Source organism: Marmota flaviventris, chromosome 18 (assembly GCF_047511675.1).
Source record: "Marmota flaviventris isolate mMarFla1 chromosome 18, mMarFla1.hap1, whole genome shotgun sequence".
NCBI lineage: Eukaryota > Metazoa > Chordata > Mammalia > Rodentia > Sciuridae > Marmota > Marmota flaviventris.
Window position 1 is genome coordinate 19,859,545 of NC_092515.1, and position 25,820 is coordinate 19,885,364.

Here is a 25,820-nt window from a genome sequence, read left to right on the forward strand (position 1 = left end):
ACATAAAAAATAAGTAAATAAAATAAAGGTCCACCTACAACTAAAAAAGTATTTTAAAATTAAAAAAAAAAAAGAAGGCTATTCTGAAGGAACACTAACAATGGTGAACATTCATGTCTGGATCTAATCTAAGTATGGAAGGAAAATTGAGAATCAATTGATAACATTAAACACTAAAGTGATTTTCAACTGATTAAATAAGAAAGGATATTACAAAGTTGCATAAGGTGGCCTAAATTCATTTATACTCCCTTTTAACCATTTTATTTTTTTGAACCCAGAGGGGCTTAACCAGTGAGCCACATCCCCAGTTCTTTTAATTTTTTTTTATTTTGAGACAGGGTCTCATTAAGTTGCTGAGGATCCTGCTAAATTGCTGGGGCTGGTCTGGGACTTTTGATCCCCCTGTCTTAGCCTCTCAAGTTGCTGAGATTACAAGCATGTGCCACCATGCCCAGCTGCGATCCTCCTTTTTTAAAGAATATGCTTCCTTTAGTTAAAATTTCTCATTTTCCATTCCCTCCTCACTTCTCCTATACAATCCCAGGGAGCAACCCAAATTTTATTAGCATAAAAAATTAGAGAAAACCATTATTACATCATCATCCTGACTTATATTTTACCATACTTGTTTCCTGAAATCCTCCTTACTGTCTACCTTCTTTCATGAAGATGCAAATTTTACAATCATGTGTTTTACTGAGTTGGAAAGGGAAAAGCTGACTCTATTCCGTTGTGACCAAGATACATGTAGTATCCAGGGAAAGGAAAAATGACAGAAAACATATTTTAAAATAGAAAATATGTCTAATAAACCATTTCTAACCACTGTGTCCAACAGTCCAGCAACATCCACATTTCCATTTAGATAACTTACTTTTTCCTAGCCCACCCTGTGCACTGTGTGTGTGGGGAAACCCAAAGTAAAACAAAATCATCAAAAGTAAGCAGCAGCATGGGTACATTTACCATGATATCACCTGTCACAATTTTGTTTTGATCCTTTGGTAGAGCTGCCAAATGCTCATGATAGAGCTGTTTGGTACTTAATTATTCAAGTCTATCAAGGCAAAGTCATATATCTGACATGAGAAGAAGAAAGAACACCCTGGCAGCTTAGCTCGGCAGTCCTGGTAGCCTGTCAATAAGGCCACTGCTGGAGCAAAGCTTTGGAATGCCAGAACCAACAGAATATCCATGTTAATCAATAATATTCCAACCATCTGTATAAAGATGATCTCTTCCCCATGCAGAAAAACTGTATTTTGACAGCTTAAAGAAAGCCAATGTAGAAAGTCAAGGTTTGTTTTAATCAGCTTTTTCATTGCTGTGACCAAAAGACCTGACAAGAAAAATTAGAGGAGAAAAAGTTTATTTTGGGGCTCACAGTTTCAGCGGTCTCAGACCATAGATAGCGGGCTCCATTCCTTGGGGCCTGAAGTGAGACAGAACATAAAGGCTGAATAGTGTGGCAGAAGAAAGCAGGTCAGCCAGGAGGACATGGCCACCAAGAAGCAATAGAGAGACTCCACTCACCAGATATAAAATATATACTCCAACGGCACTCCCCCAGGGACACACCCTCTCCAGCCACACTCTACATTCAGTAGTCACAACTCAATTAATCCCTATCATTTAATTAATTAAGCCAATCATTTCATCTCTAAGCCTCATGCATTGTCTCACACATGAGCTTTTGGGGGTTACCTAATATCTAAACCATAACTAGATTTCTTACAACTTGGGTAAAAAACTTGGGTCTGAATTTTTCTACAGGCTTTCTCCATTGCTAATAAGTCCCCAAACTCCAGGATGCTGGTTAAAATAATCCTATTTCCCAAGCCTGGGACTTTATTTGGTGAGTCTCTAGAGCTGGTCAAATTAGGAACAGTTGCTGTGAGGGGTATCGAAGAAAAAAGAAGTTGAGTGTTTTACAAGTATGGGGCAACTCATAGGATTTGAACATACACACAAAGATTTCAAAAGAAATCTTGCAACAGGGTTTGTCTTATTACACTCAATTTATTTTCTATGCTGAGAGAGAGAGAGAGAGAGAAAGAGAGAGACAGACAGACACTCTTAAGAGATTTAGCAACCAAACTTGGTGTTTGGACTTTGTTAGGCTCCTAATATAAACAAAAAAACATTTAGGGGAAATTGGGTATTTTTGGACCGTGTATCAAAATTGGACCCGTATTAAAATAATTTGAGCTGGAAGTGGTGGTACCTGCCTATAATCCTAGCAACTTGGGAGGCTGAGGCAGTAGGACCACAAGTTTGAGGCCAGCCTCTGTAATGTAGGGAGGCCCTAAGTAACTTAGTAAGACTCTGTCTCAAAACAAAAAACAAATAGGGATAGAGATATGGCTCAGTGGTAAAGTACCTCTGGGTTCAATCCCTGGTACCAAAATGTAACAAAACCAAAATTATTTGATATATATATATATATATATATATATATATATATATATATATATATATCTGTATCTGTGTGTGTGTGTATACGTGTATATATTTGGGCAACTCTTTTATACCATGAAATATTTATTTTCAATAATAAATTTTACAGTAAGTTTATAGAACCAAAGCAATTTTATACATGAGATAACCTGAGGCACATATCAGCAAGCATTTACTGAGTAACTATTATGTGTCAGGCAGTATGCTGAATGATTTAGTGCAAAGTCCACCCTCTATGTCAAGTTTTACCCCGAAGAGTGTTTTGGAACCTAAATATCAATATAATTATGTTGATAAAGGAAAATGGGTTAAATGGTATATGGTTAGAAAACAACTTGGTAACCACAGGAAAAGATTTTATCCTCCACAAAAGTAGTATTAGGGGATGTAAATGGAAAGCAGGGGATTCTAGTACTGCAATATTAAACCAAAAACAATCTATTGTTTGAAAATTCTGAAATTTTCTTTCAGAAAAATTTGGGGGCCACTGTTATATCAGGTATAACTACAATTGGTGTGTGGTTAACATAGAATAAACACAAAGTTAGCTGAGTCTTGCAGAGATTGGGATAGGATGATGTCATTTTAATCTTTCCCAGTCCTTACACAGAATGGTTTGAGATGATCTCATGACTTCATGAACAGGAAGAACCAGTCCCTTCAACATAACAGAAAACATTCTGGGGCTTCACGAATATAATCTCATTCAATCCTTGCAAAGCCTTATGAGCCAGGCAGCATTCTCCCCAGTTTCATATGGGGCATAAGACTGAAATAACATTCCCAAGGTCACTGGGAGGGTACAGGAAGTTTGTGGTTCAGGCCTGGGTCTTTTAAGCATCAGTACTTCCCATGACACTGGATTGTCTCTGAAGCAGTCAGACAGCATGGGGACCTCAGCAGTGACAGTGTTTCCACCTGGGCATAACACTTCTATTTTAAAATAAGCTATGCCTGACTACCCAGGAATAGGATTCTTTGTTTCCCAAATGATAAGACAAGTCAGCATTTTCTTTCTTTTTTAGTTACCAATGAATCACTGGGAAGGGATAAAGACAAACCTGGGCCAGTGACTATTAGGCAAGTACTGTTTCCTGGCTGCTTATTATGTGTAGCACTTATTATGGCATTCCATAGACTCTTCACCACCTCAATTATCTTCATTTTATAAATGACAAAACCAAGCAAAGAGAGGGGGCACAGTTTGCTCAAGGTTACAGATCCCCTAAGTGAGCTTGCTCACCCAGGACTGTCCCCATAGCCAGGACTCTTAGCACATAAAGCTTGTATTGTCCAGATTACACAAATAGATTGAGTGAAGGACTAGAAAGGCAACATAAAAAGCAAGGCAAGAGGAAGAAACAGGTGTCGCCACTGCAGATATCTATTACACAATGGGCACATATCAATACATGAAGAAGCTTTTGTGCCCTGGAAAAAGACTAGTTGTGCAAGAAGGCATTTTGCTGTGTAAGAAATTCACCACTGCTTCTTATGAACAAAATGTAGGAACCAGAAACGCTTAGAGTATGGACTCTGAGAAAACCAACCCAAACTCTGATCATAAGTGAACCAGGCAACAAAACTGAATGAAGTAGGTAGGAAATAAGATAGGAAAACTACTGTGACCTTTAGATTAAGGCTCAGCTCATGGCAAACTATATGAAAGTGAAAAGAAAGTCCTAGAAACATACTGGAATAGAACACGTTAATTTATAATGCTCTGCAGACTACAAATCCCATTACGACAGAGGAGGATACATATTTAAAGAGTTTAAAGAAGGTTAAAAGGAGTCACAAGGTTATAGATAATGAGATGCTACATGAAGAAGGTTCTCATAGGATGTTGTCCACTGGTAGGAAGATCTAAGGATAACTGCAACCAATCCCATGAGCCTACGACTATTTTAAGAACATAAGAAAACATCCTTAAGACACCAACAGCTACCAAAATGAGTCTTATAAGACTCATCAATTTAGGTCAACACAAAATGCTGCATAGAATCAGAAATCAATTATTATGAGTCTCTTTTGTAAATTTATCATTAAAATCCATAAGTTCCCAATAAGGAACCAACTGAAAAAAAAAATTTATCATTATATACAGGTTGAGTGTACCTTACTTGAAATGCTTGTGACTAGAAGTCTTTCAGATTTTATATTCTTTCAGTTTTAGAATATTTGCATATGATAATGAGGTATCTTGGAGATGAGATCCATTTCTAATCAAAAAATTCATCTGTTTCATATATACATTATACATATAGCCAGAAGGTAACTCTACCCCGTACTCTTCTTTGTGCACCTGTGTTTTGGCTTTAATTCACTGTATGTGGTCACATGTGGAATTTCTACTTGTGGCATCATGCTAGCACTCAAAAAGTTTTAGATCTTTTTTTGTGTGTGGTGCTAGGCATGTGCTCTTCCACTGAGCTTTACTCCTAGCCCTGGACTTTTGGATTAACCTGTACTTGAGAGAAGTGTTTGTCTACAAGCTCCATGATAACAAAGATGATGTCTCTTCTCTTATGAATACAGTCTCAGAGACTAGCACAGTTCCTGGAACAAAATATTTGTTCAATGTTTCTGAGTGAATAAATGAACAGTCTACTTCTAGACCCAGAGACTATCTCTGCCCAAATCATGTGAATTTGGCATGGTACATCATTGCATTTGAGAACAAAGACACAGAACATTAAGGCAGAGCTTTCTCTTTATATCAGAAAATACTAGTATCTCTAGTTTCTGTGATGTTCTCCCAGTATGAATCATAAATGAAATACGTTTACTTCCACTTATCATACCTTACGAATTTAGGACACTGAGTTACCATTAATAATGGCCTTCATTATGCCTGGAAAAAAAAATCTTTCTTAGGAACTGTAATTTTGAAAATACTACAAATGAAAACAAAGATGCTGAGGTCAAGATCAAATACCTTCCACTAAGCAACTTAGTAAGACCTAAGCAACTTAGTAAGACCCTTTCTCAAAATAAAAAATAAAAACAACTGGGGATGTGGCTCAATAGTTAAGTGTCCCTGGGATTCTGGGTTCAATCTCTGGTACTCAAAAAAAAAAAAAAAAAAAAAAATTAAAGGGGCTCAGTGGCAGAGCACCCCGGTATCAAAACAACCAAAAACAACAACAAAAACCCCACCATACATATAGAGAACTCCTTGCTATAGGCCCAAATAATGACATTTTATGGCATAGTCTGTCAGGTTTTCATGCAGATTAACAGAGCAACTTTTCCACACTCATTTGTGTCATATCTATTAAACTTGGGAAAAGAGTTGAAACCTGAAAAAATGTTTTGATGAGTGGTTAAACTATGGCCTAGAACTATCAGTCACAGAATTTGGTTAAGTTCTGATGTAGGAATCTTACGTTACACTGTAGCTTCAGATAAAACAAACTGCATTTGGACACTTGGAGAAACTCTGTAAAACATCTGTATCTTCACATATTTATTTTGCAGTACTGAGTATTGAACCCAGGGCCTTGTACATGCTAGGCAAGCACTCAACCACGGAGCTATACTTCTAGCCCACGCCTGTACCTTTATTATATGCAAACAACAGTTTATTCTCAAAAAGCAAAGTTTATTTAAGAAATAATGATTTCTGTTTATCAGAATCCTGAGAATGCTTATATTTTCTCTAAATACAAGGTGTAATTAGTTTTTATGAAAAATCAATAAAATTAAATTATTATATAGGACTGTTAATTACGCTTTTGCAGTGAATTTTACTTTTAAATATTAAGGATTAATTATTTCTATTTTACTTATTTACTATACAAAATTTTAATATAAACATTGAAATTCCAGGATCATCACACTTACCTGTACGGCTTGTCAGAGTTATGAATTCGTCTGTGGTTTCTGACACCAACGTATGTTGTACTTGTATAATCGCACACATCACATCTATACTGTTTCTGGGTTGAAGACTTACTCCCTAGACAAGGTATTTCAGAGTTTCAGAGATAGGTTTTAATAAGATTCAAATGACAGCATTTATATTCCGTTGTAAATGAATATTTATACACCAGAGAGTACTATTATTTTAATCAAGGTTTTCTTACTGTTTAACAAGTTTGAAGTGGCTTTATAGATTGTGCTGTACCTAGACTATCAGCAGATATAAACTGATCATCATCTGATCTGTACACATAGATAAGGCTGGTTTCTGCAAAACCTTATAAAAATTCTAAAGTATACTGAACTTGCTTCCAGCTGCCCTGCTGGCTGTATAGCAGTTATATTAATCAGAGATCCACTTTGATCAGAGAGGTGTTAAGTCTAATCAGCATTGGATACAGTATCCTAAGGAAACACTGGTTTGAAAATCAGCTGTAATTTATTATAATCCAATATTATAAACTTTAACCACAAGTCATATATAGCAAACTCAATATAAAAAGCCTAAGCTGGGTGTGGTGGCGCAAGCCTATAATCCCAGCTACTTGAGAGGCTAAGGCAGGAGAGGAATGAAAGTTTGGGGCTAGCCTGGACTATATAAGTTTTCTCACCCTGTGCATTTACAGGTTACAGCTAACTGTCAGCTATCAATTCAACATAAGAAGAAAAGCAACTGCATATTTTGAGGGGCTCTATTAACATAGAATAATTACATTTAGTAAACTGACACTTTACAGGGACAAAGACTATAAATACGCAAGTTCTCTGAAATGCAGGAAATATGGATCCAATGAAAACAGACCATATTACTAACTCATTCTGCAACAATAGGGCTGAGTAATTTAAGTGTGAAAATACAAGTTGAATAACTTGATCAAATGAAATTGTTTCCTGAAGATATCTGATGCTTTATTTATTCACTGTCAGCATAAAATCCACAGGCTATTCCTACTCAGAATGCTTTATATTCAGGAACAAAGCAAGCATTTAAGCTCAAGAATCAGGCAGAGCAGGAAGAGCTATGTGTCCCTTGGCAGGAAGAAAGCTTAGGTAAAACACAAGTAACAGGGTGTAAGAGCAAACTTCGTGGTACAAAAGAAAACCTGCACTGAAATTTTAACAAAAAAAAATCCTTATGTTACATTTAAACTTTTTAAAATTGAAATTTTCTTTGCCTAATAAATACTGCCAGGCAGAACAAAATATCCTAATTTCCTGGTATAAATCTATAACATTAATACATGTACTAATCATAATTATAATCTAAGTATTGCTCTTAATTGGTAGGTTAAAAACTTGGACTTGATTATAAATGGCACTGTTCCAAATATAGTTTAAAAAAAACTTGAAAAAATGAAGTGTGAAATATTGGATAATGGTTTTGTGTGAAAAATATTACAGATCAATGACAACTAATAAAACTGACAGATGGAAAAACTTAATATAGCACAGAATGAGAGCCTGTGCTACTTCAAGCAAATGTTTCCAATGAAAAAGAAGATTGGATTTAAAGTTCAAAAACTTGGGCTTAGTCCTTGCTCTGCCACTTACTACCAGTATGATTATAGGTAAATTATTTCACCTCTTGAGGTCTCAAGTTTTCTTATCTACAAAACAGAAATACTAGAATCTCATGCATGGTTTAGTAAGTCATGTATTTTTCCTTCACCAAAGTATGTACATTTACTTGCTTCTCTGGGTAGTATCTGCCTTGTTACTGAGCTGTAGATTCTTTGAGGGTAAGGATCTACCTGTTTGGTTTGCACTGAATACCCATGGATTGGCAAATTGTGGGTTTCTGAGAAAGGTCAATTTAACTGAATTTCAAGAATAAACACCATGCCAAAGTGCTTTGCTTCACAGGGCCACTGATGGATTTTGAAGATATACCCATCAGTCCACTTCTGACTTCTTCACTGGGCTGGATTCCTCAAGGGCAAAGATGCCCGTCATTGTATATCCAGCACCTGGCACTACTCTTGAGGGGCATGCCATGCCTTCTGGATGAAGGAATGCCTGAAGTACAATTACACTGGACCTATGTGTTGAAAGTTATGTCCAGAGGTATCGGTGGTATAATAATGGGCAGACTGGGGATCAAAGGAGACATATATCTCCTCTCTTGTTTAATAAATTGACTAAGTGGTTAAAGAAGTTTTAACAAAATATGACTTGAAAAGTTGTTCTGTCATCTGTCAACCAGATTTCAAAATAGCTAATATTGAATTAATAAAGTACCTATCCAGGTGGAAGTATGCAGGAAGCTATTGGCAACCTGCACTGTTTTATACTACTATGACAAAGAATAGCCAAGGAAGTTTGCAGGGGTAGGAAAGAATGGTAACCAATTAAAAATTGATACATTTAACTCTAAGAAAAAGTATAACCCACAAAGAAAAGAAGTTGTGAGATGGAATATGGTGGGCAGATGCTAATACTGTAAAATTACGGTTATTTTAATTTTGAACCAATGTTTTATCTTTTTTTATTAAAATAGTGACTTTAATCTATGTACCCATTCAGATTTAAATTTTTGTTGCTGGAATATGTATTCCAGCACTGGTATTTAACTGCAGGTGACGCTACTGAGTCATTTCTTCATTAGGGATTTATGGTCCAATCATTTCTAAATGTTTTAATGTCTCCTTTATAGGCGATATGGAAACATAATGAATTAAAATAAAAGGAGGCATTTAGAGCTATTTTATAAAAAGGAAACAAAACTGTTTTAGCTCAGCCATCTATTGCAGAAACAGATGCCATGTCATAAACTCCTTTTGTTTTGGAGAGTTTTACAGGGATGACATCTGTTTGACAAGAGAATTTTGGTACTACAGTGGTGTCAAAATCAGTTCTTTCAGAAACATTGTAGAATCAGTTATGCTTTCTGGGGTATAATTTAATGAAACATTATGGTAAAACATTTCACTCTGCAGTTGTTTCTAACTTTAATTCTTAGGAAATCTAAAAAGGAAAGTCACCCCAATATGTTTTATTTCCCATAAACACTATGTACCACACTTGAGACATTTAAAGTATATCAATTTAAGTGAGCGGATGCAAGGAAGTACAGCTTATTACACTTTATCCCTAATTCTCCGGATGTGGCATCCGCCTTTTCATGGAACTCTAATTAAATCTTTTGATTCTAATATTCCTATTACCAGAAACTTGGCTGACTGGTACCTAAGTAGTACATAACGTTTGTGTGTGTTTTTAAATAATGCAGATGAAATCTGGCAGTATACTTAGAGAAGAATAAGATCACAGCAGGAAGCCTCAGTTAAAGTTTGAGGTGGGGGCCTACCATCTGCAAAAGTTATGTTTGCTTTAGGTCAATTGGTGCTGGGAGAGGGAGAGGCTTCTTTCTATGCTGCAGTTTCTCTGGCTTGCTGATGTCACCTTCTGAGGGTCTATGCTATAGCTTGGCTTTTACTGGAGAGCATAAATTTTAATTGAAATATCTACCTGCACAGTTTAAGTTGAGTCCTTACTAATCTAGCCCTACTTACCCAGGATCTAGTAATAATTTACTGCATTTAGTGCATGAAATTTTCTTAGGAGCAAAGGTAACAATCACTCACATCCACAGTATAAAAAGAGAGGATAATATATGCTTTAGTCCTGAAAATAACCTATGTGAGAAGTACGGGTATTTTTTACTGCATATACTAGTCATTGCAGCCTGTATTTAAAAATGCACAGATACCTTCCTGAACACATTTTCCATCAGTTGTATCAGTGGAAATTCTTGGCTCATTAGAAGCTGCTATTGACAAGGTGTCTGGAAGGCTGTGCTGTTCTCTCTCATGATTCCTCAGCTGACTCTAAAAAGTTGAGAGAAATTAATATGTAAGTTTTCAATAAAAATACACATCCAATTACTAGGAGGCTGTGGAAGAAGCAGCTACTTGCTTTCATGGCCTCCTACTGAGAACATATTACCAATATTTTTAAATAAAATCTGCTAAATGACCATTTGATTGACACATTTCACAATTTATAGAAAGAAATTCATCAGAAGGGTCACAATCTCATCACAAAGGCAGCTCCTCTTTTTATACTCTCTGAAAAAAGGAAGTTACCACTTCTTAAGAGGTGTTTATGCATAACATATACACATACTGGTAGGCCCAGAGCTGGCAGGAGCAGAGTGCTCAGGATAATGCAACACTTCTACAAAAATTAATTCAGTCAGTAACCACTAAACTTTATGCTAATTTCTGTCTTTAAACATCAAGCAGATGCATGAGAGGACCTAATTAGAACTCCTCCTCCAATGATATCCTCTTCTATTTCTACTCTACAAATCAAGAGTACGGCAGCAGCAAAAAAAAAAAAAACCTTCCAGAACTTGCCTTTATAGTCTACTTGGATATTCTCCTTGGAATTTCATAAGGGTAATTCAAGCAGCTGGATCTCTCAACATTTTTATTCTTGAATACCTTTCTTTTAACCACCAACTCTGGGTGATCTGACAGGAAAAGTCTACCTTCAGTTAGCCAATTAAGATATATTTTAAATTTTTACCAAATTTTCAGAGATTGAAGAAGTTCTAAACCAATGATTGATTCAATGGATGCACGTTTTCTTTACAAAAGAATGAGGAGCATTTCATACTAGCTGTTTCATTTAAGGTCAACAATAAGATGAAAATCAGGCAGCATAAATAACCCTTGAAAATTCCTTAAACTGCCCATTAAACATAGAGTATGTGACTTTATTTCTACCAGACTCTCTTTTAGTAAGTCTAATACAGCCCATTTTCCCTTTTGCAATGATATAAATCATTGTTCATTGTATAGCAGCTAATACGACTGACTTGCATTTGGGGGCCATGTAAAATGAGAAATACACATTTTTCTGGGGTTAAGTAAGTCAAATGTGTACATGACGTCAATCCACTGTATATACATTCCCTTGCAAATGAAAATCAACACTTTAAAAAGATATGCACATTAAAACACTGAAGTAGTAAATATAAAGACTATTAAGGAGGCAGTAAAATGGGGAACGAATTCTGGAGTGGAAACTATGAAGGCCTGGATTTCAGTCCCAACTTTAATACTATTTAGCTGGGATCCCTGGGGAAAATTATTAAACTTTTCTAGAACTCATTTTCCTTTTCTATAAGATGAGGTGGCTGGACTAAATTAAGAAAGTTCCTTCCTCACTCTAAAATTCTAAAATTCTCTGAAAGATTTCACTAACCAAGGCTTACCTTATAATGAAAGGATTCTTCACATTGTTTACATTGGTATATTCTTGTTTTACAGTGGTTGATCATGTGGCTCTCCAAATCTTTGCTGTTGTCAGCTATGTGCTCACAAATAGGACACTGATATGGCTGTCTCTGTCGATGAACTCGTAGATGCTGCTTGATGTAACCCTTGTTACCACTTGTATAGTGACATAGGCGACAACGGTAAGGCCGTTCAGCATTAGGGATATATTCTACCACATTGGTTCCCAACAAACTTGTATCACTGTTGGGTTGGCACTGGGCATTGTCCTGCAACTCTTTCAAAATGTCATCATCTGAAGCATTTTGATCTGTCCTTTCTCTCAATTTTTCAATTACAGTAAGTAGGGACATGCTGATGCCTGTCTTAACTTGTCCATCTGACAATTCCTGTCTACCCTCTGGAAGTGCTACCAAGGTAGAGTTGCTTTGGTTAAAACTAGTTAAGCCATCTGAAGAGTTTTTAAGCGGTGACATCATTTTTGAATATGCTGCCAATGGATTATCTACTTGCTTTTGTCCAGTATCTGGATCTAAGAGGTTTATATCCCCATAATGTCCAAGATTGGCTCTTGTTAGTTCTACAGCTCGTATAGGCATTGTGACAAGGGCTTCTGCAGCTAATGAATGTAGTCTAAGGGACTCAGAATTTGTCCTTCTTCGGCCAGGTGGGGCATTTTCATCAGTAGCTAAGCCTTTACTTATTAACTCACTGTCTTTCTTTTCTGGATTGCTCCAGCCTATGATCAACCCCCCAATGTCAACAGTACATTTGTCAGCATGATAAATGTCATCAGTTTCTCCACAGCCAGTCTGGGTTTCTGTTGGGTTCAAGTTTTTCCCTTCTTCAATTTCAGTATTCATGAGGAAATGTTTCTGTGAAAGTGTTTCTTCTGCACTTGGTAAACGCTCCACTATCACATTAACATGACCTTTTTTATTTGGGCTACTGCTGATGATTTTCTGTGCCGATGAAAGTAGGCTATCAGCAATCAGATTCTCCTCTGAATCAGAGATCACCTCTAGCATTTCTTCCTCATTAGGGTCAAGGGTAACTGACTGACTTAGGTCTATGCCCCCTTCTGCACTATGTTCTAAAGGAGATGAAGATGACGACAACGGTTCTGAGCTGCAAATTTGCACTTGTACTGATGGTCCATTGTGGATACTCAGTTCACTGTCTCCAATAGCAATGACTACTGCATCAACCCCACCTGGTGCAGCAGATACTGAAGAATCCAGCAAGCCGAGAGGCTCATTTTCATTTTCAAAGATTGGATAGGAGCAGTCAACTTCCCCTGCATGTTTCCAAGCATGTGTTTTCAACATTCTCTGCTGGCCACAAGTATAACTACAAAACAAGCATCGATACATGCCATATTGTTCATATGCATACCATTTCCTCCTACCCATTTCAGTCACGGATGAAGTTTGTACAGTATGAGTTTGCGAACTATCCACGTTTATTGGGATGTCAGGAATGGTTTCATTATTTCTTTCAGTGGTTCTTGGACATGAGGAGTTGGAGGGGCTTATGCACTGTTGGGCTTTGGACTGGATGTGACTATTGGCTTCATTTTCATGGTCATTTACCACGTGAGCTTCAAGCTCCTCTTGGCTTTTGGATGTAATATGGCACTCTGAGCACATTAATATCACTTCATTCTGCTGACCATGCTGCTTGATATGGTCTTTTAACACAGAAAAAGAGGATGACAGAAACTTACAAAGGCTACACTGGTAAGACATTGCCTTCCCATCATTCTGGGCAAGAGAGTCAGGTGTGAAATTTGCTTGAGACATCTCAGCCTTTCTAATGTCAGCAGCAGGTGACTGGGTTACTTTTGCTGGAATTTCACAAAGTTCTTGGGTTTCAAGACAGTGTGCTGTAGTATTTGAACGTGAGCGTTTTTTCCCAATCAGAAGACATTTTTGTGACTTTTCATGCTCCACTATCTTGCTTAACTTCTGTATAACATGAATTAATGGATCTGCTTTAGCTTTTCTTTGCTCATCGATTTCTAATGAAGGAGTGATGATACCTTCAGCCGTCAATATAGTTTCTTGTTCCCCTGTATCTGGCACCAACATGGCAATACTGCTGCTGTCTTCCATATCTAGAAGGATAACATACAAGAGTAAGAAATACCGGGTACAGGATAATTACAGGTATGTAATTCAGGAGATACATGTCAATTTTGGTGTCTAAGGTAATCTAAATATTTTCTAAGGTGGGAGTTCCACATCAATGTAACTAGCTGTCCCCAACACAGAGTTAAAATGCTTAGAATTCCACTTTGGAATGTAACCTCCCACCAAATTTGATGATGAAGATCTTGCCATCCTTTACATATTTCTCTGGAAATAACTTTAATAACCTTTATTTCCTTTTTTCTTCATCATATTTGCCTTCGACATCAAGTTGGACCCAATCAGTTCTCTGTCCCTTTATGTACAATGCCAAAAACAAAAATAACACAGCCATTCTCAGAACCTGTGGAACCACCTCGAGTTACTGTGAAATGTCACTCTTTTAAGTCATATGTTTCCTGAAAAACTATTTCTTAAATCAAAATGTAGCTATAGACTTTTTTACTAAAATCATAATTTTTTCCCCTCCTTAATCTTTGAAATTATAAAAAAAAGCATCATGTAATAAAAGACACAGTGAATTTTGAGAAGTACTATGCAAATGAAACTAAATAAAAGCAATAACCCAGTTCCTTCTTTTACTTCCTTTGATTTATCATCCTGAAGATAAACCACAAACTATGCTGTGGTTTTTTTTCTAGAGGTTATATTAGTGGCCAACTATTACTCATACCCACATGCATGTTCTTTTTCCTGAAAGGGAAAGGGCCATCAGAGAAGGAAAAAGTTGATATCCCAGTTGTGCTTCAGGTCCAGAAATGAACAGAGTCCTTCAAAGGGCTTATCTGTAGGTCTTAATAATGCACTATGACCTCGGAAGCCTCTAAACATAAAATGCTCATAAATTTTTCTGCCTAAGACTCAAATACTCTATATTTCCTGGCAGTACTCTCATTTCAAACATTTCCTTTGGCTTAAAGTGAGACTAATTTGTTGACTTGGATCACATTTTTAAGTTTAGGCTTTTTTCCAGCAACAAGTTTTGTTTTTCCACATTTAGGTGCATTCTGGAATCTTACTCACAACATACAACAAATGCCAGCAAAATTTTTAGTGGCACTAGCTATAGACCAAAGACCATGCTATTCTTAAACTTTAGTACAGACTTTGAGTTCTTATTTTAGTTAGTGAATCATGGCTCTTCTTCCCCACATGGCTGAATCAACATATAAAGGTCTTTCAGCCCCTTGCCAGAATCATACCTAACCCATCCTTCTAGACCTCTAACCAGCTTCAGTACTAGTTTGCCCATATCCACTTTGGCAGCAATTGCAGCTTTCCCTCTTATTTTCTGTTCTTTCTGGCATACCAGTTTTCTATATCTAGGTCCACATCAGGCAAAAATGCAAACATTTTACTCTTGGCTTCTTTAGTATTCCTTCTTCCCTCCTTGCTAATACTCTGCCCTATGAAATCAGCTTTCTTCTTTTCAGGGATTGCTTCTAATCTGCCTCACAGCAGGGAGTGCATTTCACCAAGGGTACAACACTGACAGTGATCCCCTTCCCAAAGGCCATGGGCCTTCAGCTACTCTCTCCCCAAACCAATTCTCAAAAGAATAAGTTTCTTTTCATCTTTCTCAGGTAGAAAAAACAAGTCTTTTTAGATTTCTACTCAACCTTAAGTCACTGAAGAGGAGACCAATGGGGGAACAATAGTTTCTTTGGAAAAACCCTTTGCCACTTCTTAAATCACTTTACTGCCTTAGAAATGCACATTTTTAGGCCAAGGGGAATTTTGGCTCTTCATGTGACCACTGATTTATTTTTTGGACCATTAACTTAAGGCTATATTTTTTTCAGTTCAATGATTTCATGCAGTTACACAATATGTTTAATAATAGGAATCCCCAAACATTCAGTATCTTGGACAAGATATGGCTCACCACTGTAGACCAAAGGTCTCCTCCCTTGAAATGTAACATCCACAGAGGCTAATTGATAATCGGAAGTTAAAAATGAATGTTTGCTCAATAGACTTGGCACACCTACAGTTACAAAGGTGACTCAGTTACCGTACTTCTACTTAATGACATAATAGGAAGGATACAGAGCAATGCAAATTGTTCCCCATGGATATTTCAGTGGATCCTTGGGAAGAAAAAAAAAAAAAGGAAAATAAAGAGAAGGAGGAGTTCATCTAATCTCAAGTCTAAAAGAATCTGACAAAACACTTAAAGCTATGTTTGCTCAGGCATTAGGAGCTAATGGAAATTTGCAGCAGATGCTCCAATTTTCCCTGAACATTTATGTAAGTATCTCATTTTAGATGCTGCATACATTTGGGGAAAAGTACAGTAATGGCAGCTATAAAACAGATATGACAACATAAAATACATCAGGAAACACCTGAGAAACCAGTTTGGGTCCACATGCAAAATTAATACACAAGTCAAAACTCATCAAGACAAAAGTTGTTTAAAAAAAAAAAAAGGCAAAACAGCTCATAATAAAGTATACACAGAAGGGACATTACCTTAAAGCTGACCCTCCAAATTTTGACAAAAATTTTACTTAGACTACTCATGCAATCACATCTATATCTACGCATCTATATATACAACACATCAAACAAAGTAAAGTTTATTGGAATAAGAGAGATGAAAATAAGGAGTATATGTACAATCCCAGTGAAAACAATGACTATAATATGGATCACTTGAATACTATCCGTGAACTCTAAGAGATGGACTAAACACAACCTAAAAAAATTACCTGGATAGTGGAGAGGTGGGGAAGGTGGAGACAAAATAAAAATGACAACATCTGTGAGTGAAGTTGTGTGATGAGTGTCCAGAAGTTCAATATATTATTCTTTCCACTTGGGTGAATGTCTACATTTTTCATAATATAAAGTTATAAAAAAAAAAAAAAAAAAAGTTATGTGTAAAGCCCAACACAAAGTAGCAGGAAAAATGGAAACATTTGAAATTCATAGTACTCACAGTTTTAAACCAAACTGAGTGCATAAGACACTGAAAAGCTAAAAAGAATTAAGTAACAGCTTTTGAATGAAGTAATAATACACAGAGTAAAACTGACAGAGGGCAACAGTTAATAGCCAAATCCTAAGAGAGACAGAAGAGCTCCCCTGGGCTAGGAAGGTATGCAAAAGGCTTTTTGAAGAGGTAAGACGTACACTGGATCCCAAAGGATGGACACTGTGCAAGACATCATCCATTTGCCCTGTATCCCCCTCTCCAATCTGCATTCCGCCCAGGAGAGATTAAATCATTAGTCTTCCCTGACCTCTAGTTTCTGGTTGAATTCTGCCAATGGAGAGTCTTACAGATCTAAGGGATACAGGAGAATGAGAACAGGATATTCACTGTCCTAGATCCCTGCCTCTAAGTTGCCCTGACGGACTGTGTTCCTCAAAATAGCCACTTCTCTCCAGATAGGCTGCTCTTAAGATTCTGCTTCTGGTTCTGGGGCCTCTCCCTTCTCCTGATGCAGCTAGGCTCCCAATAACTGTTCTATCCCTGTGCTCTGCCTACATAATTCCAACACTTTTATTAATAGTATCTTTGTAAATATACCCTTCTTGCATTAATCTAATTTGAATTTGCCATTTTCTTCCTTGGAATACTTCTGATACAAGGATAAGATTGACAAGAAAGGCAGCCATAACATTATTATATTTTTAGAAGTGAGAATAAGCATGCTATCTAAGGGTTAGCAAAAAGATCAAAATGGCTGGATAGGAAGGTTCACTCTGAGGACAGAATACTAGAGGCATAAGCAAAACCCATTGCTTGTTTGAAATCATTAGAAATGATAATAGATCAAATATATCAAACTGTTACAAATAAACAAAAATTGCATCCCACACCAGAAAAGTTCTATAACCTTTTCCACAGAATCTCTTAAATCTTTCTTTGACAATAGTAATTCTCAGGCAGAAGCTTAGAATTAATGTCTTACCCAAGAAAAGTTAAGAGCTAAATTATTTCCTTATAATTTGCTGTTTGGTTTATTTGTGTTTCTAATTAGTTCCTTTTAGTTATAGTAGTACAGTTATCACAAGTCAAATCAAGTTGAACAATGTGGGCCTGGAGAAAAGGCTGTAATTTTCTGTGTATATATAAAAACAGTACAATATGATATAAAGAGTCTTCTCTTTCACACTCAGAATTTGTCTTTTCCAACTAGAAAAAACATTGTGCAACAGAAATAAAAGCCAATTCCCCATTTTTTTCAGTCTCATAATTTAAAAATATAAAACATTTGTTTTGCTCCAGACAAAAGGAAGTAGGGGACAAAAGCTCATGTGTCCCTTCTCTATAGTGCCCTTAGTTAGCTGTGTGACTTTAGGCAAGTCACTATCTCTGTGGGTTTTAGATTATTCAGATATAAAAAAGAGGGTGGAACTGGAGAGACTTTACGGTCCCTGAACTATAAACTGCTTATAAATAGTTACTGGGAAACTGCTTAAACTTTATAGGTTTACCTTACTAATGTCAGCTATAATTTATATGACTTAAAATCTCCTCACACAATGTAATTATTAATTGCCACTTTGAAAAAAAAACTGAGTATAAATATCACAAGTACATGAATTTCATAGTCTAGAATTCTTAGCTGGCAGCTAGCCTGAGAGAATATTCTAATTTGGCAGCTGCAATTAAGACATAAGGTCTAACTAATATTAACCAACATTCAGATTTACTATGATTTGTTGAGTACCTATAATGTGCCAAGCATAGTGCTGGAGACTATAAAAATGATTAAGAGGAAATTCTTGTCCTTGAGGTACAAGTCCAGGGAGTAGTGCCTATGTAGATTTTTCTGTGATGCTCATGTATTTCCTGGTAATACTAGCCTTTTTTTTTTTTTTTTGCAGATGAAGAACTTCAAAGATGTAAAGTAATACATCTGAGGCTCACAGATATAAAGTAACGAATGGTTTAAGAACTGTAAGAACTGGAATACAGCTGAGTATGGCAGTACATGCCTATAATTCCAACAGCAAGGGAGGCTGAGGCAGGAGGATTGTAAGTTCAAAGTCAGTCTTAGCAACTTAACGAGACCCTGTCTCAAAATAAAAAGCATATGTATTTTAAAAAAGAGCTGAGGATGTGGCTCAGTGGTTAAATACATCTGGGTTCAATCCCTGGTACCACTCCTTCTCCCCCCCAAAAAAAGAGAAAGAAGAAGAAAGAAAGATCTGGAATCCAGGCAGGACAATCTTATGCTTTCCCTAATACAAGTTTCCTCTCAACTTTCAGTGAGAACATAAATGCATAAAGTTATTCATACTGAAGAGTAACAGCCTCTCACAGCTAGGCTGCAAACATGTTAATGTATTTGATCCTCATAACTCTTTGGGACAGGCTAGGTGGTATTATACAATTTTATAAATATGGAAACTCAGTGAGGTTTAAGTGACTTACCCAAGGTTACATGGTTGTTAAGTGGCAGAGCCAGTGTCTTTCAAATCAATTTCTGAAATTAATACAGTCCCTTGGATCAATCTTCAAAATCCAGCTGTGGCCAAGAATGAAAGTATACAGTATCAAACATTTCTCTTTTTTGGTGAAACAAAGTAATGATTAATTTGGGCAGTGAAAAATTTTCCAATACTCCATGTCAAAAAAGAAATTTAGAATAATATTCATGCAATCTGATTATGTGATGCAAGTTTACATAATTCAACAAGTAGACTTGAGGATTTTTCAGAAGTTAGAAAAAAAATAGCTCTGGAAACTTCTCCCAATTAATTGTATATTTCCTTTTACCTCAGACTGTATGTAACTGACTCAACACACTGCTGGTCTTACTGACATCAATATGGAATAATAAGTTTCATATTGCTATTTTAACCTTAACCAAAAATACAATCTAAAGGATGAGTACGCAAATTTTACAAGCACAGCGGGCAGAATGGCAGCATGAAAAGATATGACACAACGGCTTGACTTATATAGGTCTTTCTAATGTCATTTCCTGCCCTGGTCCTACATTTCTTTGCTATTGTTTCTTATGCTAGCTAGTATGAACCTAAGAGTCAAAGAATGATTATGGGTTTCATCTAGAAAGCGACTAATTTATTGATTATACTTAAATAAAATAGTTCACTGCTGGGGGAGAAAACATGTTTTCAGGCCTCCTCTGAAGTTAATTTTTAACGAGTTACTGTGATAAAAAAATGAAGGGCCAGACTTTCTCCTTTAATCAATGACACAACCCATTCACTGAGTCAGAGTGGAGTACTTAAGAAAGTACAAACTCAAGGAGGTGATAAATCTGGTAATTGCCTGATAAGAGCATTGTAGATGAATAGCGAATTTACAGCCCACAGCAGGAACTAAAAAGACAGCCTTCGGGTTGGGAGGGTAGACTCTGCCCAATTAATCGTCCAGGCCTTCCACACAAACCATGCACTCCGAATGCCCCCAGGTCTTAAAAGGTGGACACTTTCCCCAATGATCTGGAGAGATCCTTCCATTGGGATGATAAGTGCCAAAGGCCAGAACTGCTGTTTCTGTACTGGGCTGTTATTACACCATGCAGTGCCCAAAGGGCTGAGGCGATTGGGGTTGAGAAAAGTAATCAAGAGATGCGGCAAGAACAGTAGTTAGCTCCATCCTGGCTAGCTTAAGCGATATTACATTTGCACAGGGAAGGAAGCAACGCCTCAGACAGGCCTGCCTGGGGGCGCCAAGCTGGAGACCGTATGCGGGCAGCGGCAGGTTCCCCCACCCCCAGCTGCAGGGCAAGGCCGGGGTCTCCGCAGGCCTTCCTGTGGACGGCACAGAGGGCAGAAAGGGGACATGGAATTTGGGCCATGGGGCAAGCACCGGGAGGGTGTCAGCCGGCTGAGGAGGAAGCGGACGCCGGTAGAGGCCTGAGGGGAGGATGCACATGGCCGGCGGCGGCGCTAACAGCGAGCGGAGGGGCGGCCCCGGGGCGCCGTACCTGCGGTCGGGCGGCGGCTGCTGCTTCCGCGAGCCTCTTTTGGCCGGCCAGGGCCCTGCCGTGCCCTTGCCCGCGTCCTCGCCCACCTCTATCCCGGCTCTTTTCCCTCTTTTCCCCTACTTTCCCCCTCCTCATCCAGAGCTCCAAGATGGCGGCGCTGAGGCCAGATCACGTGAGCCCCGGGCAGGTCAGGTGACCCGAGTGGCGGGCGAAGGGGCGGGGCAACGGCCAGGCCCCGCCCTCTGCCGCCCAGGGCCGCGGGGGCCAACCAGGTTATCCGGGCGCAAAGAGGGTATCGCCTGGTTCGCTGCGGCCTCTGAAACGGCGGCGGGTTCTGCCGGCGTGGTCCGGTTCTCAGGTCCCCTGCCCTGCTCTATCAGAAGCTCTCTAGGTCTAGAAGTCGACGCATGTTCTCTTCGGAGCCTTCCCACGTGGCCTAGATCTACTGTGGGCTAACTTTATCACCCCACCCTCCCCTTAATTCGCATTCAACCATGGGCATTGACTTTCTTTTCACCCCTGTGACCGTGGATTTGTGTTGTTTCTTCTGGGTGGGCTATACTTCTTGGCTAAAATATAGAGGTCCTGGCTAGGACTGTGACTTTAATTCAGGTGTGCCTGCTGAGGGACAATCCTGGGGAAATCTATTTGCTTCAGAGAATGTTCCAGGGTTGTAGGATCGCAATTGATAAACTCTGACCTAGTAACACAACCTTAGCTCTCTGAGGGCATGATACCATTTGTCATTTAGATCTGTTTCAAGAAAAACCATGGTGTAAACAGCGTTGTTGGGGTCCCCCTGCTCACATGATAACAACTTCAAGGGTACTAGGCAGTTTTGGTGGATTAGGAGTTATGCAGGCTGAATTCTTGGGTCTAGAGTCAGCAGATGGGCCACAGACACAGGGGGCGAAGTAAAAAAAAGATTCTGCTCACAGCAATGGACTGGACTTGTTTGGTGAGATGTCTTTTGGATACTTCCTGATATATTTAGAGGCCTTTATGAGCAGGATGGGCTGTCAAGTGAGTACATAGGGAGAAGACCCCAAATACACAAAATAATAAAATTTATAGTCATTGTTTACATAGGTCAATAATTTAACTTACTGAATCTCAGGATACAAATACACCTGAATTTGGGTGTTGGGAAACCCACAAATGAAAGAAAGTAAATATGTCTTTGTCTGAAGTTCCAGGGATCATTTCTGGTATTTACTGGCTATTTTCCTTTGTTTCTCTTCCAGCACATGCTGAGATGAACTTGCTGTTGCTCTTCTGTTTTGAAGGTGTGACCTATGTCTGGTATGGGCTAATGAACTGTATGTGGAAGTGAGGGGCATCACCCCTATACTGGAGCTTTTAATTATCCGTGTACTCCTTTCTGTCTGGTTTGGAAATTGACAATGTCACTCTGTCAGACTGTATCTTAGAGTGATGGTGATGAGCTGAACTCATAGCTGATCAATGATAAGAACCTTGGGTAAGCAAGTCACTGAGGTTTTGGAGCTATTTGTTACAGCAGCATGGTACAGCTATTGCTGGCATTCTCCACTCCAGGGAAGCAACTGGAAAAGGCAGAGTGTTACAGGCAGAAAGGAATGTTAACAAAAGAATTAGGAGCAAGGTATAAGAAGCAGAATCTGATAGAAAAACCTAGGCAATTTTTAAAAGCCTCAGTATTTTTTTTTTCCTGCAAAAGAACTACTCTCCAAAAAAAAAAAAAAAATCACAGTAAACAATTTTAAGTCAGAGGAATGAAGAGACATTCAGGTGTAGTTCAATTGAACTTGTGGATGTCTCATCTAAACTCTTCTCAGCACCTTCCACCTGCCACAGAACATTATTTATCATGATTTAATTAACCAATTATAGTAAGATTTAATGTTACAGATAGGAAACTTGCTTACTCGGTTATCTTGTACCTATTCAGTGGAATCTGATTCTGTTTCCAGATGAGAGATGACCCAGATAACTGAATCCCTGTCTCCACACACCTCATTATTCTACTTTGGGGCCATTAATTAGTTGATAAGGTTAAAGGTTTCACTTCTTCTACAAGTATCATGGGTCTGTATCTCCTAAAGTAGCCAGACAGTCTGATAATACATATTGCTTTACAACTTAAACCAGAGCTCTGTTTAAATTTTGGGAACACAAAGGATAGCACAGTAAGTAAGTTGCAAGGTGGTAACTGGCCATAAACTGAATGGGTCACTAAACCAGTTGAAATTTAAGGGAGAGCTACCTGTTTCCAGCCCTCATACTTATGAAGGACACCTTGTCTTCAGTGTAAGAAGATTAGATGAGATTTCTTTGAAGAGATTAATCATGTAAGTCTTTGGCATAGCACAGAAAATTGGATGAGACATGTAGCCTGTATTTCTTTTAGCAGTAATTTTTATCATGACCTTTAAAAAATATACTGCCTTTAAAAAAAAAAAGGAAAGATGGAGGAAGGGTTAGAGGAGACAGGTAGGCTGCTAAAAGAGAAAAGGACATAGTAGTGTGAGCTGCAAAAATAAACTCAAAAATTATTCCAGACTTTGCTATTTAGCTCCCATGGGGACTGTGAGCAGGTGGATTCCATCTTTCTGATGTTTTCACCTTGCTTGTAAAACAAGAAATACCATTTATCCTTTTTTTTTTAAAGCATCAACTATCTTATATATAGAAGTACAGAGTTTAATTATAGGAGTTTTCTGGGTTCAAAATGGGACTTCGTTATTAAAAATAATAGCAAGACCTGATTTTATTAATGAATGAAAAGATTGCTTGATATAAGTCAGAAGGAATGTAAGATTAAAAGACATGATATATTATTATATATACAGCTGTCAGCAATAAATTAACATTAACTCTGGATTCTGTACACTTTGCATCCTGAATATACACCTAGAAATACTTCATAATTATAGTTCAGGTCTCAAGAATCATCATAAATTATCCATCTGTCATTCATTCCCTGCTAAAAGCCACAGACCTACGTTATTCTAGCAGCATATTGACATCTAAAATCCCTAGTGCTACGAGGCACACATACAAATTTATTTATTATTGAAGGCCCGGATAAACCAGAAGAATACACAGCAACACAGCAACCATCTATGACAAGGAATAAGAGGAGAAAGAGCAGAAAACTCGATTGTGAGAAGTGGGGTTTGCTCTAACAGATATCAGTCTTGTGTAAATTTCAGCCCTGTTGTTTTGGGTCTGAGATACTAACTGGTTTGGAAAAGGCCCACAAAGGAGCTTGGATAGCCCTGCAATCAAGGTCACGATAGAATTCAGTCTGAAATTCTCCTAGCCTTGGGGCTCTGCCTTATGCTCAGGACCTGGGCATGAGGACAAGAATCAATGGTGGTGACATCTAGTGGCATATCTGGAATGTGCAGTCAAACCGCAAAGCACTCCAGTGGGAAGTGGGACATTTGCCTTGTCCAGCTAACCCAGGCTTGACCCCGAGGTCCCTGAATCAGTCTGAGTTTGGTTTCTGGCAGAGATTCCCTGAATGCATGTTGATTTATGGTTGAGATCCAGGAAATGCAGCAGCAGGCTGGGAGTGGAGGTGGAGAAGGGCTGCTTTTGGGGACGACAGGAGGCTCCTTTCAGTCTAGTCTGCATATGCCACAGACTTGTGCTGCAGCAAGCGTGGCTCAGCGGAGCTGCGCGATGGAGCAGGGAGCTTGCCTCCGCCAGACTGTCTCTCTGCTTCAACGCAGACTGGTTATTGGAACGCTCAGGCAATTTTCAGTCGTCTTTGTCAATAAAACCAGTCTCTTCTCTGCAAGGGGAATGAAAATGAGATTCGGAGGCCTCCAAAGGGCTCTTTTCTTTTGCCACTTTATCTGCCCAGGATCCAGGTAGTAGCTCAGCTGAGATGGGTGGTAGCTATTTGCTATGCCCCAAACCCTGTTGACAGGTAATACCCCCTGCTTCTGAAAAAGACAATCTGATTGTAATAGGATACTGTTAAATTCTCCCCAGAGAAGAAGCAGTTTCCTTAAAGCAGTGACCTTTATTGATGAGAAGTTCCAAGGAAGAAAATGAAAAGAAGAAGAAGATGATGAAGAAAGACACTAAGAGCAGAAGTAACTGCTAATCAAACCCAGAGAGCCTACCTAAAGGGTAACCACGTGGCTTAAAAATATGTCATTTGTTATTTTGACATCTTGTCTTTAGGTGATAGACTAGGAGGAGCCACTCAGTGGGACTAGAGTACCACTTCTTGCTTTTAAAGGTATCAGGAAATGGATAGATAACAAGAGATAGCAAATAGTCTTGGAAGGTAGAGGACCTTCTATGGTCTTCCAGCTTTGAGTTTCTCAGATACCATGGGAGACCAAGCACAGGGAACATTGTATAGTTCTTGACCTCTTGGAATTTTTTTTTTTTTTTTAACTGATAAAGAAACATGAATGAGAAAGAGAAAAAGAAGGTGAGATGCATGTAGTACCTACAGAAAGTCCTCGCTGCAATATTCATGCCCTTTGGGACCTCATTATAAGCTCCATCAAGCTATAAGGCCAGAGGACCCTGCTGGAAGTGGCATTTCAGTGTCAGGTATGAGTAGGGCTGTGGGGTGCAAGGAAGTTTATGGACAGGTGACTAGGCTCCTGTGTCATCTACCCCACTTGTACCCTTCTCTTTCATCTCACACCTTTGGGTCACATGCAGGGAAACACCTATGGTCAGCCAATGGTAGGAAGAAGCCCAAGAAAAGCTCAAGAATGGGTCAGCTTGGAAGAAAACGGACCAATAAGAATGAAGGTGTGAAGTGAGAGTAGACATAGGGCATCTATCTGGACAGTGGAGACCCTTCTGGAGGGCTTGGAGTGGGGAGCAGAGAGAGCTACAGCCAGAAGGGCATGTTGGAGCTGGGACTGGACCAGGCAGAGACAGGCAGTGAGCTCCGTGGAGGGCCCTGTGCTAGGGGCCCTACGTGCATTATTTCACATATCTTGGTGCACTTAGCTCTGCTGTCATTAATTACCAGTGCAATCACTGCATTAACATCTTCCCAGTAGGCCCAGGGAGCTTGTCAGTCTTACTCATTGATATTCCCCTTGGCCTAGAACAGGGTCCAGAATGCAGCTACATTCAGTAAATACTTGGTGAGTGAATGAAAA

General features: G+C 38.6%; 1 protein-coding gene across 2 annotated transcripts in view; it reads right to left on the reverse strand.

The window, feature by feature from the left end:
• Znf507 (zinc finger protein 507) overlaps positions 1 to 20,834 on the reverse strand; it is a 33,614-nt gene extending 12,780 nt beyond the window's left edge. Inside the window, exons 1-5 of one of the 2 annotated variants that reach the window (XM_071604223.1) lie at positions 20,695 to 20,834; positions 19,170 to 19,263; positions 11,606 to 13,743; positions 10,094 to 10,211; positions 6,307 to 6,421 (exon numbers count right to left, since the gene is read on the reverse strand). In XM_071604223.1, coding sequence (XP_071460324.1) covers positions 6,307 to 6,421; positions 10,094 to 10,211; positions 11,606 to 13,741 — 2,369 coding nt within the window. In that variant the 5' untranslated portion in view covers positions 13,742 to 13,743; positions 19,170 to 19,263; positions 20,695 to 20,834. The remainder of the gene's footprint in view (positions 1 to 6,306; positions 6,422 to 10,093; positions 10,212 to 11,605; positions 13,744 to 19,169; positions 19,264 to 20,694) is intronic. The other variant, XM_027941500.2, reaches the window with a different exon arrangement.
• Between the last annotated feature and the right edge of the window lie 4,986 nt (positions 20,835 to 25,820).